This window comes from Chiloscyllium plagiosum, chromosome 30 (genome assembly GCF_004010195.1).
Source record: "Chiloscyllium plagiosum isolate BGI_BamShark_2017 chromosome 30, ASM401019v2, whole genome shotgun sequence".
NCBI lineage: Eukaryota > Metazoa > Chordata > Chondrichthyes > Orectolobiformes > Hemiscylliidae > Chiloscyllium > Chiloscyllium plagiosum.
Genome location: NC_057739.1, coordinates 29,084,110 through 29,100,719, shown reverse-complemented (window position 1 = coordinate 29,100,719; position 16,610 = coordinate 29,084,110). Strand labels below are relative to the sequence as shown.

The following is a 16,610-nucleotide window of genomic DNA, read 5'->3' as shown; positions in this document are numbered from 1 at the left end:
CCCAAATGTCAAAAATAAAGCTGGATTCTAGGCAGATTAGCTCTCGATTGTAATCTCAAAAATCTACACATATAACTGGTTGTGATCCATGGACAGTGTGCACAGGTAAAAGTGTTGACATAACGTCAGCAATGACAAATGCCTATCCAATATAATATAACTGAAATACAAGTGCTAGGCAAACCACAATGCATCTTCACACAGATGTGACAACTACCATACTATAATATTAGACTTCAACCCTGCTAGGAATATTTAGTGGATAAATACATAAACTCCTCAGAAAGGCCAAGTGAAAACAGTATTTGTCTCTTGCCAGGATCAGTAAATCTGGTCAGTTTATCTTTGGGTCCAAAATCAGCTTAATAAAACCAGTACGGTAAATGTATTAATTGTATTTTGATGCTGGGCATAAATAGGATTAATTAATTAATTAATCTGTGCTCATCTTGTGGCACATTGATTGTGTCCCTAGCTCTGGATCAAAACATCTGGGTTCAACTCCCATCTGCCCTGGTGATGTGCCATAACATAGATCATAGATCATAGAGATGTACAGCATGGTAACAGACCCTACGGTCCAACCCATCCATGCGACCAGATATCCCACCCCAATCTAGTCCCACCTGCCAGCACCCAGCTAATTCCCTCCAAACCCTTCCGATTCATATACCCATCCAAATGCTTTTTAAATGTTGTAATTGTACCAGCCTCCACCACTTCCTCTGGCAGCTCATTCCATACACGCACAACCCTCTGCATGAAAAAGTTGTTCCTTAGGTCTCTTTTATATCTTTCCCCTCTTACCTTAAACCTATGTCCTCTAGTTCTGGACTCCCTCATCCCAGGGAAAAGACTTTGTCTATTTATCCTATCCATGCTCCTCATAATTTTGTAAACCTCTGTAAGGTCACCCCCTCAGCCTGTTTAGCCTCTCCCTATAGCTCAAATCCTCCAACCCTGGCAACATCCTTGTAGATCTTCTATGAGCCCTTTCAAGTTTCACAACATCTTTCCGATAGGAAGGACATCAGAATTGCACGCAATATTCCAACAGTGGTCCTGTACAGCCGCAACATGAATTCCCAACTCCTGTGCTCAATACTCTGTCCAAATAGGTTTCAAAAATAATTGAAAGTAGTTCCTTGGCTGTTCCATAATAAAGAACTGTACAGCACAGGAAAAGACCTTCAGCCCACAAAACCTGTGCCTTGACTGCATTCCAAAATAAAAACATTTTGCGTTTACATGATCTGTATCCCTCTATTTCTTGCCTGTTCACATATCTGTCAAGATGTCTCTTAAACATTGCTATTGTATCTGCTTCTATCATCTCTTCAGGTAGTGCGGTCTACACACTTATCTGTATAAAAAACTTGCCTCTCATATTTCCTTTAACTTCCCCCCCTTTTACCTTAAATATATGCCTCCTAGTAATAAGGGAGAACTATTCATGCATCTCAACTTTATAAACTACTTTTAGGTTACCCTCAGCCTCTGACATTCAAGTGAAAACAAGTCAAGCTGATTCAATCACTCCTCATAGCTATACCCTCCAAACAGATAACATCTTGGTAAATGTCTTCTGTACCCTCTCCAAAGCCTCCATGTCCTTCTGGTACTATGGCAACGATATTCCAAACATGACCTCAGTATACAGCTACAACATGACTTGCCAATTTTTATAGTCGATGAAGGCAAGCATGCCATATGCCTTCCTGACTACCATATCCACTTGTGTTGCCACTTTTAGGAAACTGTGAATCTGTATGTTGAGATCCCTCTGAATACAGCAGGAAATGCTTCTAAGAGTGCTGCTATTTACCATATACTTCCCTCCTGCATTAGACCTTCCAAAATGTATCATCTTGCATTTATCTGGATTAAATTCTACCTGCCATTTCTCTGCCCATGTCTCCAGCCTATCTATATCCTGCTGTATCCTCTGGCAATCCTCCCATCTTCAGCTCTCCGAAACTTTGTGTAGCCTTCAAACCTACTAATTGGACCATTGCCATTCTCCTCCAAATCATTTATTTTTATTGCAAAACAACAGAGGTCCCCACACTGATCTTTGCAGAACATCACTGGTCACAGATTTCCAGTCAGGCAGAAAACCCTTCCACTGATGCTGTCGGTCTTCTATGACTAAGCCAGTTCTGTATCTATCTTACTGGCTCACCGCAGATCCAATATGAATTCACCTTCTGCATCAGTGATGATGGACCTTTAGAAAGACCTTGCTAAAGTCCACGTAAACAACATCTACCACCATGGCCTCATCAATTATCTTTGTCACTTGCTCAAAAACCTATTAAACTTGTGAGGCACAGCCTCCTCCAGACAAAGTAATGCTGCTTATCACAAGTAATGATATTGTTCCAAATGTGAGTACATCCTGTCCCTTAGAACTTTCTCCAATAACTTCCCTACCACTGACGTCTGGCTCACCAGTCTATAATTTCTTGTTGCCCTCCTTAACAAAAGGAACATTAGCTATTCTCCTTTGAATGTGGATGCTGATGGGATAGTAAATGAGGACAAGAGGGACCCTGTCACTGTTGTGGGAGGTAAGAGAGAGGGTGAGGGCCATAGTGTGGGAGATGTGTTGGACACATCCTTGTTGCCCTCCTTAACAAAAGGAACATTAGCTATTCTCCAGTCTTGGGACCTCGCCTGTGACGAAGGAGGATAAAAAAGATTTTGTACAATGCCCCAGCAATTTCCTCCCTCAGTATTTTGGGATAGATCCTATCAGGTCCGGGGACCAGTCTACCTTAATGCTTTTCAAAACACCCAACATCTCCTTTTCTTTATCGACAGGCCCTACAATATAAACAGAGCCATATCTAAACTCACCATTCACCACATCCTTCTCATTTTTGAATACCTACGCAAAGTATTCATTAACGACCTGACCCACTTCTTCCGGCTCCACGCATACATTCCCTCCTTTGTCCTTGAGTGGACCTACATTTTCCCTAGCTATCTTCTTGCTCCTTCTTTACATAATAAACACCTTGAAATTTTCCTTAACCCTGTTTGACAAGGACATTTCAGGCCTTTTTTAGCCTTCCTAACTCCTATCTTTGTATTCTTCAAGAGTTCTGTCTGTCTTCAGTTTTCTAAACCTTACATATTCCTCCTTTTCCTTTTTGACAAAGCTCAATTTCTCTTGTCATCCAAGGTTCCTGAATTTTGCCATCCTTATCCTTAATTTTTTTTTTTAACAGGAACATGCTGGTCCTGAACTCTAATCAATTAATTTTGAAAGAGTCCCACATACCAGATGTGAATTTACCCTCAAACAACTGCCCCAATCTACATTCCACAGTTCCTGCCTAATATTGTCGTAGTGAGCTTTCTCCCCATGTAGTACTTTCACCCAAGGACTACGCTTACTCTTATCCATAAGTAACTTAAAACTTAATGGAGTTATGGTCACTGATCCTGAAATTCTCCCCTACTGAAACTATCTTCACCTAGCTCGGCTCATTCCCAATACCAGATCTAGTATGGCCCCCTTCCCTAGTTAGACTTCAAAAAACCATCCTAACAAATAGCCACCTCTAATCAAGCTCATGGCAGTAAGGGAGTTCCAGTCAATATCGCAGAAATTAAAATCACCTACAACAATAACCCTGTTGTTTTTACATTTTACATTTACATCTGCCCATGTATCTGTTCCTCCACCTCCCACTGGCTATTGGGAAGACTATAGCACAATTCCATCAAAGAGAATACACCTTTCCTATTCATGAACTCTACACATATGGCCTTGCCAGGTTCATTAAAATTATTTTGGTACTCTTATAATACAAAGTAGTCTCTCTAACCTCTGCATCAGAAAGACCTGGTCCACATCCAAACAGTTTGATAAAAAATGTATGTACTGGAACATGAGAGTTGATATGGTGCAGTATTAGACCTCTCAGCCAGAAGATCTGAGTTAAAATCCCACTGTCCTAGAAGTAGTTTCTTAAGTTGGTTTCTTAAGAGGGCCCTCGACCATGTCCAACACATCTCCCACACTATGGCCCTCACCCTCTCTCTTACCTCCCACAACAGTGACAGGGTCCCTCTTGTCCTCATTTACTATCCCATCAGCATCCACATTCAAATGATCATTAGATGTCATTTCCATTACCTACAACGGGATGCTACCACCAGATACATATTACTGTTCAAACAGGTTGATTTAAAAATAATTTTGACATAGAAACAGGCTGAAAGATGGATTGGTGGTTGGAAGTGCACAACAAATAATGTGTTTCGCTGTAAATAAAAGTTCAAAAGTATATGAAGGCTCTGCTGCAGTTCTATTCTGTACTGGCCAAGGCTATATGAATTCAGATATAGTGCAATAGGAATCAGTACTGCTGACGTAGTATAACAGAGATTCTGATTGTACAATTTTTTTTGTATCTACAAAAGTCAAGCCTACTTCCTTTATAGGTATAATTTTTGTTATTTAAAATATTATTTTAAGTACAATACAAATCTAATTGTTAAAAAACAGAACTGTGGATATTGGAAATCAGAAACAAAAATGAGAAATTGCTGGAAAAAGTCAGCAGGTCTGCAGCATCTGTGAAGAGAAAGCACTGTTAACGTCCAGTGACCCTTCTTCAGAACTGATTATAGCTAGGAAAAAGCTGGGACATATACTAGAGAAGGGGTGGGGGAAGAGTAAATGATAGGTGAAGATGGAGTCCAGAGAGAGATAGAGAGAGAGAGACAGACAGACAGACAAAGCAGTTGGGCAGGCAAAGGAAAGGTTAAAGGTCAGCCTTGGAAGAATGAATTATTGACTGAAAATGGGTTTGTGGTAGCAGTCCACATGATGTCAGGGCCTGGTGTTTGGGTGTTGAGGTAAAGACATGGGCAAAGGTGCTCAAACTCTAAAATTATTGAACTTGATATTGAGTCCAGAAGGTTGCAGGATTCCCAAGCGGAAAATGAGGCGTTGCTTTTCCAGCTAGTGCGGAGCTTTGCTGGAGCACTGCAGTAAGCTTGAGTCAGAGATGCTGGCCAGGAAACCTGGTGGTGTTGAAGTGGCAGGCAACCAGAAGCTCAGGGTCATTTTTGAGGACAGAATGTAGGTGCTCTGCAAAGCCCAGGAGGCCACATTGTGAGCAGTGGACTAGATTGAGTGAACTGCAGGTAAATTGCCCCTTCACCCGGAAGGTGTGACTGGCACCTTGGATGGTGAGGAGGGAGGAAGTAAATGGGCAGGTGTTACACCTTCTGCAATGGCACGGGAAGGTGCTCTGGGGGAGTGCTGGAGGAATGGAGAAGAGCCCCTTCCCACTGACATCTGCAATTCCTTTGATGCTTTTTGTCAGTTTCAGAATTTCTAGTTCATGGACTCTAACCACCTTCTCTTCATCATGGACGTGCAATATTTTTACATTCTCCATTAGAATGGTATCAAGGCTCTCCGGTTCTTCCTGGAGAAAAGGCCTGAACCATCCCATCCACCACCACCCTCCTCCACCTTGCCGAGCTTGTCCTCACTTTGAGCAACTTCTCGTTTAACTCCTCCCACTTCCTTTAAGTCAAAGGAGTGGCCATGGGTACTCGCATGGGCCCCAGCTATGTCTGTCACTTTTTGAGGTATATGGAACATTGTTTGTTCCAGTCCTATTCTGGTCCCCAGCCACAACTCTTTCTCCAGAACATCAATGACATTGTTGGTGTTGCTTCCCTCTCTCATCTGGATTTGGAAAAATTTAATTAATTTCATTTTCAATTTTCACCCTGCTCACGTCTTCATCTTGTTCCTCTGATTCCTCTATTCCCTTCTTTGACATTTCTGCTCCATTTCTGGGCTGGCCACCAATATCCAGTACAAACCCACCGATTCCCACAGTTACCTCAACGATAAATTCTCACACCCTGCTTCCTGTTAAGACTCCATTTCATTCTCCCAGTTCCTCCGTGTTTGTCACATCTGTTCCAATGATGCCAACTTCAAGGGTCCTCCAAAATGTCCATCATCTTCCTCAACCAAGGATTCCCCACCAACATATTTGACAAGGCCCTCAGTCGTGTCTGACCAATCTCCCATACTTCAGCTCTCACTCCCTTTCTTCCCTCCTAACACAGCAATAGGGTCCCTGTTGTCCTTATTTACTATCCCATCAGGATCCATATCCCAAAGATCATTAGACGCCATTTCTGTTACCACCAGCGGGATGCAACCACCAGACACATATTGCCCTCCCCTTCCTTGTCCCCTCTGGTACACCCTGTTCCACTCCTCCAACACTCCCCCACAGCCTGACAGCACCTTCCCATGCCATTCCAGAAGGTGTGACACCTGCTTGTTTACTTCCTCTCTCGTCATCATCTAAGGTGCCAGACACACATCCAGGTGAAGCAGCGATTTACCTGCACATCACTCAATCTAGCCCACTGTATTCAACACTCACAATATGGTCTCCTCTACACTGGAGAAACAAAGCCCAAACTGGGCTGCCGCTTTGCAGAACACCTATGCTCTGTCCACTAAAATGACCCTGAGCTTCCAGTTGCATGCCATTTCCACACGCCATCGTGTTCCTTGGCGAACATAAGTCTCAGGTTTGCTTCATGCTCCAGCGAAGCTCAGTGCCAGCTGGGAGAACAATACCTCATTTTCCGCTAGTGAATCCTGCTGGACTGAATATAGAGTTCAATAATTTCAGAGACCGAACACCTCCTTACTTCAATCCCTACACACCAGGTCCTGTCACCACATGGACTGCTACCACACACAACCCATTGTCAGCCACTAACAGTCCCCATTAGCAGCCATTCAATCTCCCAGGCTAACCTCTAGCCTTTCCTTTGCCCAACTGTTTTTCTCTCTCTCTGGGCTCCATCTCCACCGAATGTTTTTTTTTGCCTTTCCCCACCCCTTCTCTAGTACATATACCAACCTTCGCCCAGCTAAATCAGTTCTGAGGACTGCAGATGCTGGAGATCAGAGCTGAAAATGTGTTACTGGAAAAGCGCAGCAGGTCAGGCAGCATCCAAGGAACAGGAGAATCGACGTTTCGGGCATAAGCCCTTCTTCAGAAGAAGGGCTTATGCCGGAAACGTCGAATCTCCTGTTCCTTGGATGCTGCCTGACCTGCTGCGCTTTTCCAGAAACACATTTAAATCAGTTCTGAAGAAGGTTCACCGAGCCTGAGACATTAACCTCATGTTCTCTCCATAGATGCTGCAGACCTGCTAGTAATTTCTCAGATATTATTGCTATTCTGTTGCAAACTAAGAATCCTGCAAAGTAGATTACAATTTCACCATGAACTAAATTTTATTAGCCAGGGGCTTTGGAATCCCAAGATTCTATGTTACAGAAAAAGTTACTACAAAACAGGGTTCCATCTTCATACGTCTCATAACATGAAAGGTTCTACTTAGGAAAAGGATTTTTGCAGTATCTTTGGTACCACACAAAGAATGGTTCTTTAAGATCAGGAGAGAAGTATATTCCTTTTTTTCTTTCCTGTTCTGCTAAAACCGTACTATTTCCAATGGTCAGGAGAGAAGTTGTTCAGGCCAACTCTGCAGGTAACAACATCCATTTTCAGGAAGGAACTGAACATGATTAACACATGAAGGAATTCATTCAATGTTTTAAGCTTTCTTTCCTGAGCTTATTGTACAAACTCTAGAGCCTATGTCTTTAATGAGGTTGGCCAAGTACAGAAAAAGGTCAAACATAAACATTATTAAAATATACTCGATTTGGATCCTTTACTGTAAGAACTGTACCTGGCATCAAGAAACCGTGACCTCAGGATCATGACCGCTTCACATGTGCTCTGTTTTAGTTGCATTTGAATCGAACTGAATTTTCGATGGATGATGCTAACCATCCTCTCAATCTCCTTTGGTGAAATTGGACGTGTCCGGCTCTGTTCTCGTAGAAGGTTCATCACGTGTGTAGTGAACTCATTACATGCCTACAACAGAAAGAGCATGATTTAAATCATATATTCTAGCAGAGAAACTGAAGCAAAGTATTATTTCATAATATTTCCATTTGTTACAAGGGAATTTAAAATAAATAGGATAATGGTTCTTCCCTCTGTAATGGGAGAATTGCATGCTTGTGTTATATTTGTGAGAATCCCTGTTCTTCCTGAATAAGTTACCTAGATTTTCGTGTAAGGATATGATTCGAAATTGGCAGATGCTGCCACAAGAAGGCTTGATCTCTTAAGTAGCGCATAACGTGGGGGTCATGCAAATGCCAGACAATGGTCAACTCTAACAAGAGAGAATCTAATTCAATTGCATTACCATTGCTCAATCCTCTACTATTTACATTCTGGGGGTCATCATTGACCAGAAACTGAACTAGACCAGGCATATAAATACTGTGGCTACAAGGGCTGGTCAAAGGCTAGGAATTCTGCAGTGATTATTTCACCATCTACAGAACACAAGTTAGGAGTGTGGTGGAACATTCCCCACTTGCCTGGTTGAATAGAGCTCCAATAATACAAGAATGTTGACACCATCTAAGGCAAGACAGTGCATTTGATTTGAATCATATCCATCATCTTCATCATTCATTCCTTTCACCACCAATGCACAAAGGCAGTAGTGTGTACCATTTATAAGATTCACTGTAGCAATGCACCCAGACTCCTCATAGCACGTGCCAAAGCCTGCAGCTTCTCACTCCTAGAAGGTCAAGTGCAGCAAATGTATTGTAACACCCAGATCTACACACTAGCTCAACTTAGAACTATATTATCATTCCTTTATTGACGCAGGTCAAAATCTGAAATACCCTTCCTAACAGTACTGTGGGTGTAGTCACTCTCAGGACTGCAGCATTTCAAAAAGGCAGCTCACCATCATCATTTCAAGAACAAATAGGGAAGGGCCAATAAATGGTGACCTAGCCAAAAATGATCACATCCCATGAATAAATACAAAAAGGATAGTGCATAATGTCAAAAGGGAATGGTTGAAATTGACAGACAACTGGTCGATGCAACTTAATGCAGAGAAGTGTGAAGTGATTCACTTTAGCAGGAAGAACACAGAGACGATCAGAGTTTTGCTGATTTTATTTTCCTCTGAAAAGACTTCCGAGACAATGTGTGGCAGTGCCTTCTGGAACCTGAACTCAATGCCGCGAATGTTATCAGCATGCTTCTTGCCCTGCACAGACCCTTGGAACAGCTGTGAAGATGCACTGCTTAGAGGGAACATTGAGGTAATATAAAGTGAAAGGTATGATTCTAAATGGGTTACAGGAGCAGAGGGACTAGGACTGTATGTGCATAAATTATTGAAAGTGGCAGGACATCTTAAGAGTGAGGTTAATACAGCATAGAATACATGCTTCATTCATAAGTTCATTATAAGATATAGAGCACAATTAGGCCATGCAGCCCATCAAGTCTGCTCCACCATTCGATCATCACTGGTATGCTCTTCACTCCCATGTTCCTGCCTTCTTCCCATAAACCTTCAAACCATGATCAATTAAAAATCTGTCCAACTCCTAAATTTACTCACTGTCCCACAGTCCACCACACTTTGGGATAGCAAATTCCACACATTCACAACCCTTTGGAAGAAGTGGTTTCTCCTCTATGGTTTTAAAATTGCTAACCCTTATCCTAAAACTATGACCTCTTGTTTGAGAGTGCTCCATAGGAGAAAGCACCCGCTCCACGTCTACTTTATCCATATTTTTTAATCATCGTGAATATCTCAATTTGATCTTCCTCATTCTTCTAAATTGCAGCTAGTATAAGCCTAAACTGTTCGATCACTCTCCATACAACAAAACCCTCATCTAGTGAACGCTCTCTGAACTGCCTCCAATGCTACTACATAATTCATAGAAGCATTGAGTATAAAAGCAAAGATGTTAAGTTAAAAATATAAAACACTGGAAGATTTTAAGTGGAATACTGTGCCCACTTCAGCATAAGAAGGCATTATGGGGCGCAAATAACATTCACAAGAATGGTTCCAAGGATGAGGAATTTCAGTCATATATACAGACTGGAAAAGTTGGGTCTGAGTGCCCTGAAGAAGGGGAAGTTAAGAGGAGACTTGATACGTATATTCAAAATCATAAGGAGTATGAACTGTTTAAATAGGGAGAAACTGTTCCCATTAGTGGGAGGAGCAAGAACCACATTTAAGTAATTAGTAAAAATAGCAATGACAATATGTGGAAAACCTTTTCATGCAGCGAGTGGTTAGGATCTGAAATGCACAGCCTGAGAGCGCGGTAGAAGCAGGTTTAACTGAGGCATTCAAGAAAGAATTAGATTATCTGAAAAGGAAGAATATGCAGGGCTACTGGGAGATGGTGAAGGAGTGATACTTGATGCCATGGTGAGGTGAATGACTTTTTCCTGTGATGTAACCTTTCTGCAATCACTGTGGTAAAATGGCAGACACCATTCTTCCTGTATACTGTAATTCAAAACCATTCATAACATTTTCTAGCTATTTTTCCCCATCCAGATCATCTTGTTAAAATTACTTTCATTATTTAATCCAGATTGAAATCATGCCATTTGCTTGTTCCAATAGTTACTTCAAATTATCAGAATAAACGGTTATATCCATACAACAAACACCAAATAAGATCATTTATAATGGCCATTTGTAAAATTAACAGAAACATTAATATTTGTGTAATACCATGTAATTGACTCAGAAAGTTTTGACTAGTTTTAAAACTTGCATACTTTACTTGTATAAAATGGTATCTGAAAAGCCAAATGTAAGGATTCCAAGAAATAAATAAATTACTTCAGTTGTAACTGACACAATTTTTCTTTTTCCTTATGCGATTTTGCGATAACACTAAGACTCGAAAGGCTATCAGAGTGGAGGCCTGTAAACGATATGACCTATTTTGTATATTTTCACAAATATATATGACAGGGAATCAAGTATATCTTGTGTGCTGTAGTCAGACGATGAAGTAGCCCAAGGATACTTGAGTGTTTGTTGGGTACTAAATTTCAAACTTAGCACAATCATGATCCTAATAAAGTAAGAGCATTCACTCAGACAGCAATAATTTCCACTAGGCTAAAGGGTGTTGATGGTATTCTATTGCACCCTGCAGTAAGCTGGAGAGTGCATGGCTCAGTGAGTGCTTACAATCTTATGACTCAAGCTATAGTTCAACATACCTGATTTAGGAGACCTACATCTTTCAGACGGCGATTCTGTAAATTTATTGCTCCATCCACCAGCCAATAAAATGACTGTTTACAATGTTGAACAATTTCACCAGTACAGGGAGACATGGGGGTAACACATTGGCAAGAAGATTGGCTAGCCAACAGGAATCAAGGATAGGGATAAGTGGGTCCTTTTCTAGTTGGCAAAATGTAACTCGTATAGTGCCACAGGGATCAATGCTAGGCTCCCAATATTTTGCAATGTACATAAATTGCCTGAAGATATGGTTCAAGAATTCGCAACAATTTCAGACAGGAGTGCAAAATGGGTGATCTATTCTGGCCTTCTCCAGAGCTCCCCAACATCACAGATGCTAATCTTTAGCCAATTCAACTTGCTTCACGATATTAACAGACAGGTAAAGGGGTTGAGATACTGCAATAGTTGTGGGCCCTGACAACCTTCAAGCAACAGTATTTAAGAGTTTTGCTGCAGAATATGCTGTGCAATTATTGATCCCATACACCTACAAAACTGGCATCGACCCACAAACGTAAAAAATTGCTAAGGATGTCCTGTCTGCAAAACGCAAGTCAAATCCAAACCCCCTAATTGTCACCCCATCAGTCCCCATTGGTCTATTTTTGATCATCTGTAAAGTGATGGAATAGTGTTATCAAGCGGCATTTGCTTAGTAATAACCTGCTCAATGATGCCCACTTTGGGTTCCACCAGAGCCACTCAACTCAGGATCTCACTATAGTCTTGGTTGATAAATGGACAAAACAGCTGAATTCTAGAGATGAGGTGAAAGCAACTGCCCTTAACATCAAGGTGTCATTTAACCGTGTGTGGCCTCAAAGAGTCCCAGCAAAATTAGGGTAAATGGGAATCGGGAAGGAAAAAGGGTCTCTGCCGGTTGGAGTCATACCTAACACAATGGAAGATGTTGTGGTTGTTGGAGATCAATAATCTCAGCTCTTGTTCATCTCTGCAGGATTTCTTCAAGGCAGCATTCTATCTTCACCTGCTTCATCAATGACATTTCCTCCATCATAAGGCCAGAAGTGCAAAGGTAGTCTATGTTTAAATGCAGCAAGAACTGGACAATATCCAGACTTGAGGAGAAAGTGGGGACTGCAGATGCTGGAGATCAGAGCTGAAAATGTGTTGCTGGAAAAGCGCAGCAGGTCAGGCAGCATCTAAGGAACAGGAGAATCGACGTTTCGGGCGAAGGGCTTATGCCCGAAACGTCGATTCTCCTATTCCTTGGATGCTGCCTGACCTGCTGCGCTTTTCCAGCAACACATTTTCAGCAATATCCAGACTTGGGCTAACAAGTAGCAAGTAACATTTGTGCCTTACAAGTGCCAGGCGATGATTATCTTCAGCAAGAGAGAACCTAACCTCACTCCTTGACATTCAATGGCATTACCACTGCTGAATGCCCCACTATCAACATCCTGGGGCTTACCATTGACCAGACGCTTAACTTGCCTAACTCTATAAATTCTGTGACCACAAGAGCAAGTCAGAGGTGAGTAACCCTGCAGCAATTAAATCACCTAATAATGCTCTAGAGCCTGTCCACCATTTACAAGGCACGAGTCAGGTGAATGATGAAATAATTCCCACTAGTCTGAATGAATGCAGCTTCAACAATACTCAAGCTTGACACCATCGACAATACTTGATTGGCACGACATCCATAAACATTTACCTCCTCTACCACCAATGCACAGCAGCAGCATGTACGATCCAAAAGTTGAACTTCAGGAATTCATCAAGGTTTCTTAGACAGGACCTCAAAAACCTATCACCACCACCATCTAGAAGGATATTGGCATCAGACAATGGGACCACCACCACTTGCAAGTTCCCCTCCAAGCCTCTCAGCATCCTTACTTCAAAATATATCATTTTTCACTCAGTGTCACAGAGTCATAGAGATGTACAGCACAGAAACAGACCCTTTGGTCTAACTCGTCCATGTCGACCAGGTATCCCAACTCAATCTAGTCCCACCTGCCAGGACTTGGCTCATATCCCTCCAAACTCTTCCTATTCATATACCCATCCAGATGCCTTTTAAATGTTGCAATTGTACCAGCCTCCACCACTTCCTCTGGCAGCTTATTCCATACGCGTACCACCCTCTGAGTGAAAATGTTGCCCCTTAGATCTCTTCTATATCTTTCCCCTCTCACCCTAAACCTATGCCCTCTAGTTCTGGACTCCCCCACCCCAGGGAAAAGACTTTGTCTATTGATCCTATCCATGCCCCTCATGATTTTATAAACCTCTATGAGGCCACCACTCAGCCTCTGTAGCTCCAGGGAAAACAGCCCTTGCCTTTTCAACCTGTCTCTGTAGCTAAAATCCTCCACCCTGGCAACTTCCTTGTAAATCTTTTCTGAACCCTTTCAAGTTTCACAACATCTTTCTGATAGGAAGGAGACCAGAATTACACACAATATTCCCAACAGTGGCATAAACAATGCCCTATACAGCCGCAACATGACCTCCGAACTCCTCAAAATCCCAACAGCATTATAGATGCACCTACACCAAATGGATTACCGAGGTTCAAGAAGTTAACATTCCACCACCTTCTCAAGAGCAATTGGGGATGGGTAATAAATACCGATTGAGTCAGTGATGCCCACATGCCATGAATAAATTTAAAAAGACCTCCAAAGATATAGTTGCTAATTTTGCTGATGACATGAAGGTAAGTGGAAAGGGAAGTTATGAAGAGGATATTTGAATCAATGAAAGAAGACAAATAGGTTAAGTGAATGGGGGAAAAATCTAGCAAGTGGAGAAAAATGTAGGAAAACATGAAATTATCCAAGTTGGTCAGAAGAATGGAAAAGACCCACAATATCTAAATTGTGAGAGATTGCACAGATGTGAAATGCAGAGATCTGGATATCCAAATGCATTAATCGGGAAAAGGTTAAGATACAGGTGCAGCAAGTAATTAGAAAACTTAATAGAATGTTATCATATATTGAAAGGGGCATTGAATAGAAAAGTAGGACATAGTTTTTTTCAGTTATATAGAGCATTGGTGAGAACACATTTTGAGTACTATGTACAATATTAGTCTCCCTATTGAGGGAAAGATATAAATTCACCAGAAGTTCAGAGAAGGTTTAATAGACTATAACGTAGAATGGGTAGGTTGCATTATGAGGAAAGGTTGGACAGGCTAAGCTTGTATCCATTCAAAAAAGTAAGAGGTAACTTGATTGAAACATACAAGATGCTGCAGGATCTTTTCTCAACAGGATGAATGTGGAAAATATGTCTCCTCCTACAACCAGAGATCTCTGTTTAAAAACAAGCAGTCAAATATTTAAGGCAGAGATGGGGAGAATTTATTTCTCAAAGACGATTATGAGTTTTTGGAGCTCTCAGCCTCAAAAGGTGGTGAAAGCAGAATCTTTGAATATTTTCAAGACAGAGAAGATAAGGTTCTTGATAAACATGTGCTAAAATATTATCAGGCAGGAATGCTGAACAGTCAGGTCAGCCATGATCTTAATGATTACAGGAGAAAGAGCTGTCTAGTCTACTTCTGTTTCTAGTTTGTATGTTGAAAGCAGCAATCAGAAAATATGACCTATTCCTTGGGTATTATTCTAACCTGCAATCACATAAAGGAAATATACAGAGTCAAACTGAACTTCAAGGGGCACAATATAGGTGGTCACAGATTGGTCACATCTAACTTTCTATTTCATTCATTTTCAAGTTGAACTTGGTGCCCAGAGTTATAAAAGCTTTATTTTTAAATAGCTATGTATCTGAAATCTGCTATCATCATGTACTAGACTCTCCAAGTCAAACTACTGAAGTACCTGCATGAACAACATACTTTTTTGCCCAGTTATGAAATTCATGGTTGCTTGTATGCAAATAGAATTTGGTAATCTCACGTATATCCATAGCTGCTGCTGAAGTTAACCCACCACTACAATGTACTGATATGCCTCCCACTACTGTCTGGTTCGTACCATCCAACCTGTTAGATCATACCTTTGGTGTTCTCTGGAGCCATGCACCAAAACTCCTGCCCTGAATAAATGTCTACTCTTAAAGTTCCTCATCAACAAATCAGGCTACTTGTCGGTTAGTGGCTAAAACCCTAGAGCATTGCAGATGAACCTGACTCAGATATCAGATTACCATCGTTCCTCGAAGATTTAATTAGCTTCAAACCACCATGGCAAGGTGTGAAACACTGGGGCCAGGCCGAGTACAAATTAACAATACTTAACTCCGCTTTATGTCATTATGTCTCATGAAGAATGGACTGAATATTGGTGCCATACCATATATTAAAAACGTGAGATCGGGGGATCTAAGATGGCGGCGATCTGAGAAGATCACACTGCAGAGCTTCGCATCGCAGCAGGAGCAGGACGGTCCTCTAACCCACCCAACCCAGATCATCAGGATTTCTTGGGGCGTTGGAAAGGTTGTGGAGCCCCAAGAAACATTTAAAAATTGACTTACCTGTATTTTCAGCTGTCCAGAAATGCCTAAAAAGGGAGGAGCATCCAAGGCCGGGCCTGCAGCTCAGCCTAAAGCAGCCTCGGAGCCAATTACTCTCCAGGACCTGATGAACCAGCTCTCGAAATCTCGCGAGATGTTGGGGAAACAGATTGAAGAAAAGCTAGCTCCAGTCTCTTTCATGCTGCAGAAGCATGAGCAGCAGCTGGGAGACCTGGAGAAAAGGACGGATGAGGTGGAGCACAGGGTCACAGTGGTAGAAGCTGATGGCAGTTAATTCAAGGAAGAGATCCAAGCCCTGAAGACGCAGGTTCGTAATTTGCGTGACCAAGTGGATGATCTTGAAAACAGGGGCAGGAGAAAAAACATTCGGATCATCGGTCTGCCTGAGGGTAAGGAAGGTGAGTGGCCTGTGGAATTTGTTAAAGATTGGCTTCCGAAATTCCTTGACTTGGAGACTGGCATGAGAGGACTGAAGATAGAGAGGGCTCACTGGGTCGCAGCACAGGGGTCGGGTCTGGGTCAACGCCCTCGTCCTTTCCTGGTGCGGTTTCATCATTACCAGGATAAGGAGAGAGTCATGGGGGCTTCCAGACTCCAAGGGAAGGATCCAAAGGCCCGAATTTACAAAGGGTCTAAGATCATGTTTTTTCAGGACTTTTCAGCAGCGGTGATCCAGAAATGAAAATCGTATGATGGTATCAAGAGAAGATTGAAGGAGCTTGGGATTCAGTACTCCCTGAGATATCCAGCAGTGCTTCAGATCACCTTAGATGGATCCATGCATCTCTTTGACACATCGGAGAAGGCAAGAGACTTTGTGGACAAACTAACCTAATTTAAACAATTGTAGTATGTATAAATATTGTTGCGTTTATCAGCGTTTATCATTCTGTAAAAGAAATGGAGGAAATCCAGTTGGA

The 16,610-nt window shown here is 41.9% G+C and overlaps 1 protein-coding gene across 5 annotated transcripts in view; it reads right to left on the bottom strand.

Annotated features, from left to right (window-relative positions):
• LOC122564856 (pre-B-cell leukemia transcription factor 3) overlaps window positions 1–16,610 on the bottom strand; it is a 251,920-nt gene that overhangs the window by 57,596 nt on the left and 177,714 nt on the right. For all 5 annotated transcript variants that reach the window (XM_043720212.1, XM_043720211.1, XM_043720215.1 and 2 more), the window contains one exon: window positions 7,765–7,955. In XM_043720212.1, coding sequence (XP_043576147.1) covers window positions 7,765–7,955 — 191 coding nt within the window. The remainder of the gene's footprint in view (window positions 1–7,764; window positions 7,956–16,610) is intronic.